The sequence below is a fragment of the Gymnoscopelus braueri genome (assembly GCF_963280865.1).
Source record: "Gymnoscopelus braueri genome assembly, chromosome: 1".
Lineage (NCBI taxonomy): Eukaryota > Metazoa > Chordata > Actinopteri > Myctophiformes > Myctophidae > Gymnoscopelus > Gymnoscopelus braueri.
In genome coordinates this window covers 4,198,972-4,214,061 of record NC_137603.1, presented here as the reverse complement: position 1 = coordinate 4,214,061, position 15,090 = coordinate 4,198,972, and the positions used below count along the sequence as shown (strand labels likewise).

Here is a 15,090-nt window from a genome sequence, read left to right as displayed (position 1 = left end):
AATGTGTTAATAGGTCTCACAAAAAAAGGAAAATGAAAAAGCTAACGTCCTTATGGACAGAAAACCCTCCACAATGTTTTTGTCCCGAATGGGCCGGCGTAGTATCTACAAAGTGACGTGGATGTCACGTCACGTGTGAAATCTCGTCTTGCGAGACTTCCGGAGAGGCGCATCCAACATTAACACTGTGGAGGGTTTTCTGTCCACGAGAACGTTAGATCTCACCAAAAATAAATACAAATAAAGCTATTAAAAAAAGCTATTAAAATATGCCATCTAGCTCAAGGCCCATAGGCTCTGGGTTTTAGCTGCGGTGGATTGTTTCCACCGTACCACTCGTCCTAGGATATCATAATATCAAATAAAAGGTCAGAAAAACGTCAGGCGGAATTCTCCTTTAAGTTAGAACACACTCCTTAGTTTTTCCGTCCTGGCTTTCCCTTTTCTGTTGTCGTTTCCTTTTTTCCTCCCTCTCTTTTCCGTTCCTCCCTCTCTTTAGTTTCCTACCTTCCATCATATATTTTTTACCTTTTGTTTTATTACGTATAAAGGCCACACTAGGGTCTGTGTTTTGAAATACAAAATAGAATGTATTAACGTTAAGTTTCCGTGTTTCTGTGGTGGTGCTTTGGTGTTAAGGTTTCTACTAACCCCTGGGGAAAGAATTAGCCATGAAAACCTTCCAATGTTTTCCATTTTAAATAGATTCTAGTATTTAGTATAGTATTCATTCAAAGCAATTCTCACGATCCATGCTGCAAACATACCGTCACATTAAATCAATTACTGTACACTTCTTTGATAGAGGTTTGTGTTGTGTGTGTAGTTACCCTTGCATTGATATAACCATTAAAGATATCTTTCCAATATTTGGAGTTACATCGTGGAAGGATAACTACACAACCCAAACTTCCATCAGAGTGTAATTGTGCTTCAACATAACCAAGAAACAACACTGCATGAATACGTGTATAGGCTTTGCTGTCTTTATAACTCTTTACTGTCTCTACTGCAGGTAGGGCTGTCACGAATACACATTTAGTTTGACGATTAATTGTCACTCAAATAATTGTGATTAACGATGTAAAGCAAAGCAAAGCAAAGCAAAGCAAAGTTTGTTGTTTACCCAGGGTGTTGGACTAAGTTAACACTTATTTACAGCCAGGCCCTGCATGGAAGCCTTGCTCAAGGGCTATTCAGCGGTGATTCATGATTGATGTGATGAATTGGGGAATCGAACTAGGGACCTTCCGGTATCAAGGCCGCCCCTCTAACCACTAGGCCACCGCTGCCACAATGTAATTGTGTGTTTGGCCATTGAACCATTGAGGCTTCGTATAAAAAAAAATCCACAGTCCACATATGACAAATAACTTAAATATACAAAGAAAACATTGACTTGCATACGGTGATATAATTAATGCAACGTATTTTCCGCACTATAAGGCGCACCGTCAGTGCGCCTTATAGTGCGGATGTGCCTTATAATCCGATGCGCCTTATATATGTATCAATATTGGTTCCCTTGGTTTCCGCACTATAAACCGCACCGTCAGTGCGCCTTATAGTGCGGATGCGCCTTATAATGCGGTGCGCCCTATATATGAAAATAATACATTTATTGAAGGTGCGCCTTATACTCGGATGCGCCTTATAGTGCGGAAAATACGGTATTTAATCATTTTAAAAATAGCAGACATAACTGATCTACAAGCTTACAACGCGTCACAAAGTGACGCGTTGTAAGCTTGTAGATCTGCTATTTCTGCTACTTTTTAATATTCGGAAATGTGTGAAACATTTTCAACATGGAAACGATTATGACGATTTTGCAAAAATAATTGCGATTAGACGTTTATGTAATAATTGTGACAGGCCTAACTGCAGATACAGTACCGTCTACATCACCACGCAGGCATTTTCTAAACACACATGGCATAAGTCCTGATAAAAGCTCCTTGTGACCAGAACGTCAACCTTTATTAAATGTACTAAATCATTGCAGAGGTGATACAAGTGGGTGCAGGATTTGGTCCAATATCTGTTTGATCTCATTTTATCGTTGCTGTCGGGCAGAATCCTCATATCTCCATATTTCGAGATTTCTTTTTTTTCGGTAAATGAATGCCCTACTTTTATTTTATTTTTATAATAATTATAATACAAATAATAAAGGAACGTTTTTGGACATCCAAGGTTTCAGCCCAACAGCAACGATACAGTATGAAAGGTTGGAATAGACAGCCTTTTGATTTCTGTACGAAACCCATTCAATCCGGCAACGCATCTCTGTCATTCAAGATTTCTATTCAAAAATAGCATATTCTGTATTCGGCTATGAGCTTGTAGATCTGCTATTTTTGAAAAATCGTGAAAATGTGTGCAAATCTTTGAATATATATCTTTTTAAAGCGAACATTTGTAACTCCCTCTGGGGGGTCCCTGGAACAACATGTTTGACAAATGTTCGCTTAAAAATATATATATATTCAAAGATTTGCGCACATTTTCACGATTTAAAACAAATAGCAGATCTACAAGCTCATAGCGTGGCACCGAGTGCCGCGCTATGAGCTTGTAGATCTAAAATGAAAATGTTGTGGATCTAAAATGACAGAGATGCGTTACCGGATTGCACGGCTTAAGGACTTGGTGTCGCACAATTCTGCTGCGTTGCTCTCTCTTCTCCCTGAGCTGCATTCACAGGCACAGACAGAAGAAAAATTGTGTTATTAAGTATAAATAAAGTATATAATACTTTATTTATACTTTTATGAGTATAAATTATCAATACAAATGCACAAATGATTGGTGTGAGAACATGTTGTGGCCTGATGAATGCAACTCTCCCATTCTTATTCCGTCGCAACAGCTTGCTCTCACTGTCCTGGTCAATGTAGTTATTATTATTGTGGCGTCACTGATGTTTGACAAATGGTTGTTTTATGCTTCCATAATCATAGCAAATGTACCTCCTTGGTTTGCAGCTTGTATGCATGCTCTAAATGTTAACCACAGGAGAACATTGATCACCAGAAAAATGAAAGATACCAAGTGATTGATTTGCTCTTATATGAATGGAAACCGCTTTCACAACTTGATCATGTTTGAGCTGAACTACATTGACCACTGCACTGAGGCCCCTCCTTCCTCACTCACCCCCCCTCACCCTTTGCTTTGAGACACCCCCCCACCCCCCCCCCATTCACCTTGTATCACAAAACGGATGGGATCGTGTTTTGTGCAAAAATCCTTTTTGTCTTGATTATAGTATATATTGCCTTGTCTTGCCTTGCACCCCCACTAAATGCAAACCCAAACATTGACCTCACAACAGGAATTCCCCTCTCACGTGTGTGACTTTTAACATTTCAGACCAAATTAATGAGTGTGAACGCGCTTTATTTCCCATTTAACCCATTACATCCGGCAACGCATCTGTGTCATTTTAGATTTGAGCTATAACCATTTTATTCTTTGGCTATTCAAAACTAGCAGATCTACAAGCTTGTAGATCTGCTATTTTTGAACATTTCAGATTTTTTTTTTTTTTTTAACATTTGTAACTCAAGCTCTTTTGCTTCTCGGGGGGTCCCTGGAACAACATGTTTTGATGGGGATCGGCAGCCAAAAACATATAATTTTGGGGGTCCTTGATAAGAAAAAGTTTGAGCACGACTGATATAGCAGCAATAGTTTTTTCAGAAAAATTTAGATATTTGTTGAAACATTTGTCAGTTACAAATGTTTGCTTTAAAAAAAAAAATATATATATATATATATATATATATATATATATATATATATATAAAAAGTGATTTGCTACACATTTTCATGACTTCTCAAATATAGCAGATCTACAAGCTCGTAGCGCTGCACTACTAGCCAAAGACATCTAAACATGACACAGATGCGTTCCCGGATTGAATGGGTTAAAGACGCTATTAGGGACCCGTTTGGTTTAGATGTGACTTTGTCAGCCACTCTTCTCTTCCACATGAAACAGCAGATCTACAAGTTTGAACATGTGCATGGCTCCTCCCTCTGACCACAGTGCTTCTTCAGGACAGTACTTCTCATGTTGCAAAGTTGATCAAACCCTCATGTGTGTAAACGGAACATTAACACACATTATATCGGATGTTTGGAGTGCCTCTCTCTCTCTATCTATCTATCTCTCTATTATCTCTCTTCTTTGTCCTGTCCATCTTCTCTCTTATCTGGTTTTGGATGGAAACACAATCTGCAGTCTGAACCCATAGGCCTGTCACAATTATTACGTATTATCGCCCTAATCGCAATTATTTGAGATATTCGCGATTATTTTGCATAATAGTCATAATCGTTTCCCTGTTGAAAAATCTTCATGCTATTCTGGGTTTTTTTTCTCCAAAAATAGCAGAAATAGCAGATCAACACGTCTTGTAAGCTTGTTGATCAAAAAAGTGTAATAAAAAATGTCAGTAATTTATTTGTATATTTAAGTTATTTATCATATCTGCGCCCATGTGCAATTTGTGATTTACGAAGCCTTAAAAAAATAATATATAAAGTAAATTTGTATTCATAATGTTCCAGTGTTCAATGCTAAAAAAAACACAATCAAATCATTAATGGCTAATTATCCGTGTGACAATGAATGGTCAACTGTAATGGTGACAGTCCTAACTGAACCGTGTGAGTGACAACAGAGTGTGTTTGTAGTGTGGAGAGCGTTGGTCCTTTCTTTCTCTGTCACTTTACACTTTACCTTCCCTCATCGCCTGTTCCTTCTCCGCTCTTAAAGGACAACTTAGTTTTTTTACAACGAGGGTTCATTTATTAGTTTGTAATGATGATAATTAAAATATGAGTGTTAATTGTTTTTCATTTATTGCTTGCTATCGTTTTAACTGAGGGGCGGGGGCATTCGGGTAATTGGTAAAATTTTTTGTTTTTTTTACACAATAAGCTGGCTATTTTTGTCTATGCGAGGCATGGAGGTCAGGGCAACTTATTTTTTTTTCACATAGGCCTGTTATAGCGCCACCGGTAGGCAGATCTTGACAAAACACATAATGCCTTCGGGCTTGCGGAGAAAAAAATTGCCGGCTTATTGTGTAAACAAAAAGAATAAATGTTTCCGAATTACCCGAATGCCCCCGCCCCCCAGTTAAAAATCGTTATAACGATAGAAAGCAATAAATGTTTTTTTTTTTACACATCTTTTAATTAATAATATCATTACAAACGAATAAATGAACCCTTGTTGTAAAAAAAACAAGTTGTCCTTTAAACCTATTAAACGTATTGAATAGCGTTGGTCCTTTCTTCCCTGTCTCTTTACACTTCATCTCCCTTCTCCTCTCTTAAACCTATGGAGAGCGTGGTTTTTTCCTCTCTGTCTCTTTACACTTCATCTCCCTTCTCCTCTCTTAAACCTATGGAGAGCGTGGTGTTTTCCTCTCTGTCTCTTTACACTTCATCTCCCTTCTCCTCTCTTAAACCTATGGAGAGCGTGGTGTTTTCCTCTCTGTCTCTTTACACTTCATCTCCCTGTATCGCCTGTTCCTTCTCCTCTCTAAAACCTATGGAGAGCGTGGTGTTTTCTTCTCTGTCTCTTTACACTTCATCTCCCTCATGGGCTATATCCCTTCTCCTCTCTTAAACCTATTGTATTGAATAGCGTTGGTCCTTCCTTCCCTGTCACTATACCTCCCTCATCGCCTATCCCTTCTCCTCTCTTAAAGGGATAGTTCACCCCAAAAATTACTTGTTTTCTATGGATCAGTCACCCCATGGAGACTTGAATATTTTTTTGTTTTTGTCAAATTTCTAAGCCAATAATTTGATGACCAGCGGACCGGTAGGAGACACAAAGGAGACTCTTTGTGTCTCCTACCGGAACCGCTGCTGGTCATCAAATTATTGTCTTAGGAATGAGACGAAAACTAAAAAATATCCATGAATTCAAGTCTCCATGGGGTGTCTAATCCATAGAAATAAAGTCATTTTGGGGGTGAACTATCCCTTTAAATCCATGGAGAGCGTGGTCTTTTCCTCTCTGTCTCTTTACCCACAAACCTCCCTCGTCCCTTATATCCCTTCTCCTTTCTTAAGCCTATTTTATTCTCTGTTTTACAATGGCGTCGCTTTACCAAAAAAAAGACCCGATCTACAAGCGAACCCGACGCGGTGTTAGCTTGTAGATCGGGGTCAGTCTTTTTTTTGGCAATCGACACCCATCGTGCGACGGGGAGTCTAGAGTCTAGAGGGCTTTAACCCTTTCTCTATATCAGTGGTTCTCAACCAGTGGTCCGGGGACCACCAGTGGTCCTTGAGGGGGGGGTACCAGCCAGGGGGTCCCCAGCAAAATGTGTTAACATTATCAATTTTTTATACTTGGGCTATTCAAAAATAGCAGATCTACAAGCTCATAGCGCGGCACCGAGTGCCGCGCTATGAGCTTGTAGATCTGCTATTTTTGAAAAATCGTGATTATTTTTTTTCAAATCTTGAATATATATATATATATTTATATTTTTAAAGCGAACATTTGTAACAAATCTTTGCTTCATGGGGGGTCCCTGGAACAACATATTTTAAGATGGGGGTCCGCGGCCAAATACATAATAATTTTTGGGAGGTCCTTGACATGAAAAAGCTTGAGAACCACTGCTCTATATCCTCTCTTTCTTCCGATCATCTAGTCCCGTCTATTCTGCCTTTTCTGAACCCCCCCCCCTCGACCCAGACCCCCCCTCTACTCTTAGGCGCATTAAAACGCATTCCGTCAAACCCCCTCCTCCACGAAAAAAGAAACCGACCCTCTCCCTCTCCCTCCGCTCCCCTGTATCCCCTGTGGCACAAAACTGATTGAGGATGACTGGTTCTTTCCTGGCTGCTCCGATCCAGCGCTGGCCACGCGGCAGCAGGAGTTGGAGGAGGAGCTGGCCCAGGCCAGGGGGCCCACGGCGGGCCCACAGAGGCCCCGGAAACACCTCCTGGCTCCCCCTGGAGCCCAGCGCAGCCTGCAGGTTGGTGGGACACACACACACACACACACACACACACACACACACACCCCGACGGCTATGTTTAACGCATTCAATCCGGGAACGCATCTGCGTCATTTTTTTTTGGCTATTCAAAAATAGCAGATCTACAAGCTCGTAGCGCGGCACCGAGTGCCGCGCTACGAGCTTGTAGATCTGCTATTTTTGAAAAATCGTGAAAACATATTTTTTATATATTCATTTCATTTTTATTTTTTTTCGATTTTTTATATCCTAGAACGAGTGGTACAGTAGAACATATTTTTATCGCGTTTTTTGTATTTATCATTTTTGTCATCTTTTGACAGAAAACTCTCCACAGTGTTTGTGTTAGATGTGGCCCTCCCTCCAGAAGTCTCACAAATATGAGAATTCACCCGTGATTTCATCCGCTTGTAATCACTACGGCGGCCCATTTGGAACAAAAACACTGTGGCGAGGTTTCTGTAATTATAAACGTAAGATATCAATTCATTTTAGATGTTTTGATTTTTGAAAAGGGCTATTCCGGAATTCTCCTTTTAAAGGAATACTTAACCAAAGAAATACATTTATTTGTATTGTTTACATACCCTGTGCAGTCATAAAAATATCACGGTGAATGAAGAATCCAGAAATGAAGAAAATACATACGTTTATAAAACTCCAAAACACTGCTCATAGTGTGGTTTAGATTCTTTTCTACCGAAATCCAATGAAAAACCTTGCCAACCATATAAAGAAAGAAAATAAACTTGAACTGAATTGAAACACTTCCGGTTCAAACCGTGACATGCACAAGCAAATGGCCTGCACGTGGTGTTCAACCGGAGCTCATTCACACGCACGGAGTGCCCAGGCGCATGCGACTTTTGTACATGAGACCGTTTAGCCTGTTTATTTTATCTTCTATTTCTATGGTCATATTTAGTTTTTCATCAAGTGTGTTCTTCATTTCTGGATTCATCATTCACCGTTAGGAATATTTTACTAAATTAATGTGAACGATATAAACAAAGTAGTTTCTAGGGGCAGGGCCAGATTACCCATAGGCCGTAGGGGGCGAGTGCCCACCAGCCAATGGGGGCAAAAAAAAAAAAAAAAAAATTAAATAACAACCCTAACCCTAAAACCGAAATAAAGTAACCAAAAACCAAAAAGAAACTAACAAAATCCACACAAAAAACAAAAATGTTCACGCGAGTGCACGATTTCGGCGCCCGCTCGCGAAGGGGGGGGGCACTTCAACTTGAGGTCGCCCTGGGGCACCACATAGTGCTAATCTGGCCCTGTCTAGGGGGTATCTAAGTATTTGTTTAATGTTATGTTGTGTTCTGTTCTGTTTATGTCAAGTCATGTTTTACCATTTATGTTGCATTGTATTACTACAGTATTAGATTCATTAGATTTCACCTCACCCATTATATATTGTTCTTTACTGTCTTTTATTTTCTGCAAGAAATGTTTAAGAGTGTATTATCCATTTATATGTTCCATATATTCAAATATAATATCCAATGTATATGTGTGCGCGCGTGCACACACACACACACACACACACACACACACACACACACACACACACACACACACACTTAGACCCTAATTATGAATTGGTGTAATTGTAATTGGTCATTTCAGTGTTAGTGCCACGTACTGTAATGTGGGACCTGTCAGGTATTCCTCCAGACCAGTTCAGCACAGACTCGCCTCTGAGACTGAACTGGTCAACAACACAGATAGTCAAGGGATATTTAAAAAATCTTGGAATAAATTCCTTACCAAAAAAAATCTTCACCAATGTGTTTGTAAAGGTGTCTAGTAACACATCTCACAAAGACTGAAATGCAGTTTCCCTAGGATAATTTTTGACAGCTCCTTAAAGTTGGGGAATTTATTCCAAGATTGGCAAATATTCTGCTAATATCCCCTGACTAAGAGACTACATGTCAGTCACATACTGTATACTACTGTAATATGCTGTTAATTGAAGAGTGTTTAGTTTTCACTCTTGCTACACTTAAAATATAAAATAAGTGTGAACCCATGGTCATTATCAGGGTTGCACATAACTGGTGCGCAGGTGCGCATGCCTCGCGTCAGACGACGCGAGGCGCTTTTGCGTACCAACAGCTGGGACAGGAATTTCCAAGCTTTTATTTTTTAGCAAAACTAAAAAAAAAGCCTGGAGATCGAGGAATTTACTTCCTGAAGCCACACTCACACAATCACTCTAAAGCACGCGTCGGCCCCATGTACAGCCATTAGGCGCAGGGGGAGGGCATGCTGCACGTGATTGTGTGAGTGTTGCCTCCCATCCTGACACACAGACACGCTGCGACTCGCAGCTCGCTGCACGCAGCCAGCAGCGGATGTTAGAGGCACTCGTCAACGATGATGAACGCACCGTAATGGTGCAAAATATGCCGTGAACGTCCCAATCTGGCGGATAAAAGCAGCGCAGCACAGGGCACCAACCTTGGGGGGTTCACCAAACGGCGTGAGGAAAAAAAAGGCTAAAAACGGCGGAATTTGGAAGCAGCGCGTCCTTTTTTCTCGCGTAGTTTTTCATTTTGATTATATTGTGAAGCCCCAGCCAGTAGGGTCAAAGTAGGGTCCAGGGACCCCCAAGGGTCCTCGAGGGGGTTCCAGGTGGTCCCCAGCTAAACGAGTTATTATAGCATCAAACCCCCATTTTATACTTGTCTATCTCCAAAGAAAACTTGATAAAAAAATCGTGAAAATGTTGGAATATGTTTTAAACATTTTAATACCACAAATCTTGTATGGGGGGTCTCCTGGCACAAAACATTTCAGATGGGGCTCCGTGGCCAAATACATATTAACCCATTAAAACTGGGAAAGCATCAGAGTCATTCTAGATTTTAGCGTTGGGTATTCAAAAACAATAGCAGTTTTTAAGAATTTTGTAGAATCGGCCTCGGGTCTTAACACATTGACCGCCGGGCCCGTAGTTCTACGGGCCGTTAAATCCAACGGTTAAGCGCCGATCCCGTAGCCTACGGGCTGTGGTGCTTTTTCCTTTTTTTCGATTTTTTTTTTTTTCAATTTTCCAGGGGGACCATTTTCAGTGTAACACCACCCGAAATCGACCGGAAGTGCGATCACGTTTTTTGTTTCCCGTCTGCCTTCATTCTAAATCGTACACAAAAAGCCCTGTAAAACCTGTACAGGACATGTAGTTTTTCATCCTCGCATTTCCCATGTTAACATAAACGATCAGAACTCAAACATGGCGGCTCCGTTTGACACACGGTCTCGACGAGTAGACACCAGGACATGTGCCCGTTGTTTACAAACAGTGGATCGCGCAATCTAAAGGATTTTAACGGGGCCTATGGCGACCTGAAAAAAACAAAAAACAACAATAAAACCTTGGCACTGGTGAGTACATTATGAGATTAGCCCTTGGCGGTGGATGTGTTAATGGGTTCATTTGGGGTCCTTGGCATGGGAAATGGTTGACAACTACATCTGCCTTTTATAGCACCACCAGGAGGCAGACTTATGTAAAACTGTTTTTTTTATCCAAATTTCACGGAAATCGGTACACATAGATCTCTATAGTCATGTGATCATCAAGACAGATCTGCTAGATCATATTCCATCCTGATTGGCTAAGATTGACATCTAAAGTTTGCAGGAGTGGCCCGTTTTGAATACCAGGAGGAAACCGATTTTTGCAAAACGTTTTATTTTATATTACTCCTACAAATCTTGTCCAAACATGCAAATCGGTACACGTTATCTCTAATAGTCAAGTGACCGTGACAGATCCGTTTGATTTTTCATATTCCATCCTGATTGGCGAATTCGGAACATTGCTGGCCCACAATAACCTACCTCAGTGGTTCTCAACCGTTGGTGCGGGGACCACCAGTGGTCCTTGGGGGGGGTTCCAGGGGGTCCCCAGCTAAATTAGTTAACATAGCGTCACAATCAATTTAACCACTTAGCTTTGGCTATTCAAAAATAGCAGATCTACAAGCTTGTAGATCTGCTATTTTTGAAACATCTTGAAAATGACCTACCTGAGCTGGCGGAGACCTGTGCTCCTCGGAGCACTGTTTCTAGTTTATTTTTATTTGTATTGAAGCGTTGGTCTGTGTGTATTATTTTTTAGGAGGACTTTGAGTTTGACGGTCAGCCTGGGGGGGCGTTCCTCCAGGACCCCCGCAGCAGCTCTGAGAGCACCACCCCGATGGAGGAAGGGGAGAACATGGGAGGTTGGTGGCCCGAGTACTCTTCTTCTACCACCCCTGACAACACAGGTGTGAGCGCCCCCTCCTGGACAGTTTACACTAGCATGCACCCTGTCATCATTATTATTATCATTAACACCATGTTGGGTTGTTTTGGTTAAGTGTTCAGTTATCGTCGGTTCGGACATTTTTTTTTGTGGTAATTTGTCAACGTACTGTAACACCCCCGTCGCTGGTTGTGTTAACCCTTTAAGACCTGAGAACGCATCTGTGTGTCATTTTTAGATTTCGTTGGGCTATTCAAAAATAGCAGATATACAAGCTCATAGCGCGGCACCGAGTGCCGCGCTATGAGCTTGTAGATCTGCTATTTTTGAAAGATCGTGAAAATTGTTGTGCAAATCTTTGAATATATATATATTTAAAGCGAGCATTTCTAGCTAAAATGTTATTGCTTCTGGGGATTCTACAAATGTCTTCTAAATCAGTTTAAAACAGTTTTCTGAAACACTTATGTTGCTATAATATTAATGTCAGTGTCAAGGAGCCCCGCAACGATATGTATTTGGCTGCGGACCCCCATCTAAAAAAAATAAAATCCAGGGACCCCCAGAAGCAAAGATTTGAGTAAAAAACAATTGCTTTATAGATATATATTCAAAGATTTGCAAAAAAAAAAAACACGATTTAAAAAAAAAATGCAGATCTACAAGCTCATAGCGCGGCACTCGGTGCCGCGCTATGAGCTTGTATATCTGCTATTTTTGAATAGCCAAAAGTATAAAATATGGATAAAGTGGTTACACAGATGCGCCCCCCGGTCTTAAAGGGTTAAATGTGGGGTTTTGGCTGTTTTGGTGTTTTTTGGGGTTTTTGTATCTAACCCACTGAAAAAAGCAGGGTCCAAATAAGACCCGTGTATGATGTATCATCTCGGTTTATATCTGGGCTTTGAATGTATTGGTTCAGTTTGACCTCAAATACTGTATATCGTCACTGTCGGGCCCGAAACCTTGTATGTGTCACACAAAAGTAGAAAAAATAGCCAATCTACAATACTTACAATAAGCAAGGTAAACACATACATAGAATACAGAGAGACAGTGTAGTGTCTCAGTAAACTGGGATCACAGGTAAGCCAATAACCTAGCATCAGTCTAAACAATATACTATCAAAAAAATATAATGTGTTCATTGAAACTATAACTATAGGATGCCAGGTAAACAAATATACCTGGTATCTGTCTAAATAACTTGCTATCGTGCCATGAACACTTGTGACGTACGAGCGTCATGTGAACCATGGCTAGTAGTGATGAGCGGGCCGACCCGTAACCCGCGGGTCCCGCAGGTCAACCCGCGGCGCGGGTGGTCAACATGCTTGTTTATTTAGCCCATGACAATGTTGTGCTACTGTAGACATTTAAAGCGACTTTGGGTACTTAAAAGAGCGCTATATGATATATATATATATATATTCCCACCGCGGGTCACGGGGCGGGTTGAGCCATAGATTTATTTATGGGTTCGCGGGGCGGGTTGGGGCGGGGCGGGTCATGAAAAAACCCGACCCGCACATCACTAATGGCTAGGGCTTTTGCCTTTTGGAGAGAAAGAGAGACTCCAGTCACTTTCAAATTAGAGCACTGCAGAGGGCAGGTGTGTGTGTGTGTCCAGCTGACGCTCGTTAATGTTATCGGCAAAAAAGACAATATTGAACATCCTTAGTCTCAACATACAAGGTTGCCACCTGACAGTGACAATATTAGAGATTAGAGCACAACTCATCTCTGCCCGCAGACCGAGTCATACACATACATTATTATTATTATTATTGGTTTGCAGTTTTTTTATTTATTTATTGGAAGCACTATTATATTTTTGGACACATGGCGTGCATGCTGGTTGAACTGGCTATTATCTGTCAGTTAGATATTTCATTAATAAGTTGTGTTAGCTCATATAAATGTAGGTGGAGAAGTCTACCTCATCTGTGGTAAGTTTTTGTTTTTGTTTGCATGCCCCCCCCCCCCATTGTTTGCATGCCCCTGCTCCTTTTATTTCCTCCATTTTCTTCATCTTTCCTTGCGTTTCTAGGCTGTGGTAAATGAAATACTAGGGGTGGGGTGGTGGTGGTGGGGTTGGGGTTGTTGTCGTGCTGGTACCATTTGAAACCCTCCTTAAATAATGTGGTTATTATCATCACCGCCTTCAGCCACTAGAGAAGCTCATAGACCTTCCTTGTTGATCTAGTTGTGCATTAGATTTCATTGTATCAGCTTATTGCCTACGTATTATAATGTGTAATAATGTTCATTTGCTAAAGCTGCAATCTGTCACTTTAATGCCCAACTCTTGGATTCAAACTCGTGTTGCCGGCATGGGAGTGACGTGGGACTATAGAATGCACAGGGAAGCAGGAATTGGCATAACAACTACATTTGGGAAAAAAAACATTAATTTAAATAATAAATAATATTGCATGCAGCTTGAAACCTCATAACAACAATAATATATATACTACGTTTTTCTTACCTTTTTATATGATATTAAATCCTAGGACGAGTACAGTAGAAAATGTTCATAACTCCATCCCGAGTCCAACGCAGCTAAAAAAACGTACAGTCCATGTGCTAGATCGCATATTTTTATTGCAATTTTATACATATATTTGTTTGTTTTGGTTCATATCTGACGTTCATGTTGACATAAAACTGTCCACAGTGTTTGTTTTAGATGCTCCCCTCCGGAAGACTGGCAAGACGAGATTTCACCCAGCATCAGCTTGTAAACACTACAGCGACCCATTTGGGACAAACAAGACTGTGGACAGTTTTATGTCAATATGAACGTCAGATATGAACAAAAAAATATATATAAAATTGCGATAAAAATATGCGATCTAGCCGTACGTTCGGATTTTTAGCTGCGGTGGACAAGGGATGGAGTTATGAAATGTTTTTACTGTACCACTCGTCCTAGGATATAATAATATATAAAAGGTAAGAAAAACGTTCTCCTTTTAAAATGTAAACATTCAAACATAATGCAAGGTGCAAAGTTAATACTGCTGGTGCTGACACCTCCAGAAGACGTAGCCACCATGACATAAGCATAGACTACGGTCTATAAAACAAAGACAAAATGTCTTCTCACAACTGTCAGTTGACGCCAGTAGAACCCAGTAGACATCCTGACCTGGAACATTCCTGCTGTATATGGGGGGGTTTCTCGATGACCTTAAAGACACATTGAAAGCATCGTTGACATGCGTCTCACATGTCCGCCTGTTTACCTTGTCTATTTAACCCATTAAAAACCGGGAACGCATCTGTGTACACTATAACCATTATTTTATACTTTGGTAATTGAAAAATAGCAGACATACAAGCTCATAGCGTGGCACAGAGTGAAAAAGCGTGAAAATTTGCAAACATTTTTTATTTAAATCTTTGCTTCTGGGGGTCCCTGGAACAACATATTTTGAGACGGGAGTCTGCGGCCAAATACATATCTAAAAATGTTTTCTAAATCCTAACAGTTTTTTTTTTTAAACTGTGGATTTAGAAGACATTTTTGTTCGCTTTAAAAAATATACGTTCAAAGATTTGCAAAAATGTCCACGATTATGAGCTTGTATATCTGCTATTTTTGAATAGCCAAAGTATAAAACAATGGTTATTGACAAAATCTAAAATGACACTGATGTATTCCTGGATTGAATGGGTTAATATTTAATTTAAAAACTGATGTCTATAAAAAAAGATGTTAGCTTTCTGCAGTTTGCTCCAACTAATGTTGGACAGTCTATGTTGGGCGTCCAAAATGGAGCCGAGCTCTGAAAGACGCTCGTT

General features: G+C 40.4%; 1 protein-coding gene across 4 annotated transcripts in view; it reads left to right on the top strand.

Annotated features, from left to right (window-relative positions):
- LOC308089937 (uncharacterized protein) overlaps positions 1-15,090 on the top strand; it is an 82,502-nt gene that overhangs the window by 31,983 nt on the left and 35,429 nt on the right. For 2 of the 4 annotated variants that reach the window (XM_080434910.1, XM_080434908.1), the window contains exons 15-16: positions 6,895-7,016; positions 11,158-11,305. In XM_080434910.1, coding sequence (XP_080291036.1) covers positions 6,895-7,016; positions 11,158-11,305 — 270 coding nt within the window. Of the gene's footprint in view, positions 1-6,894; positions 7,017-11,157; positions 11,306-13,193; positions 13,233-15,090 lie in introns of all 4 variants that reach the window. The other 2 variants (XM_080434907.1, XM_080434909.1) reach the window with 2 other exon arrangements.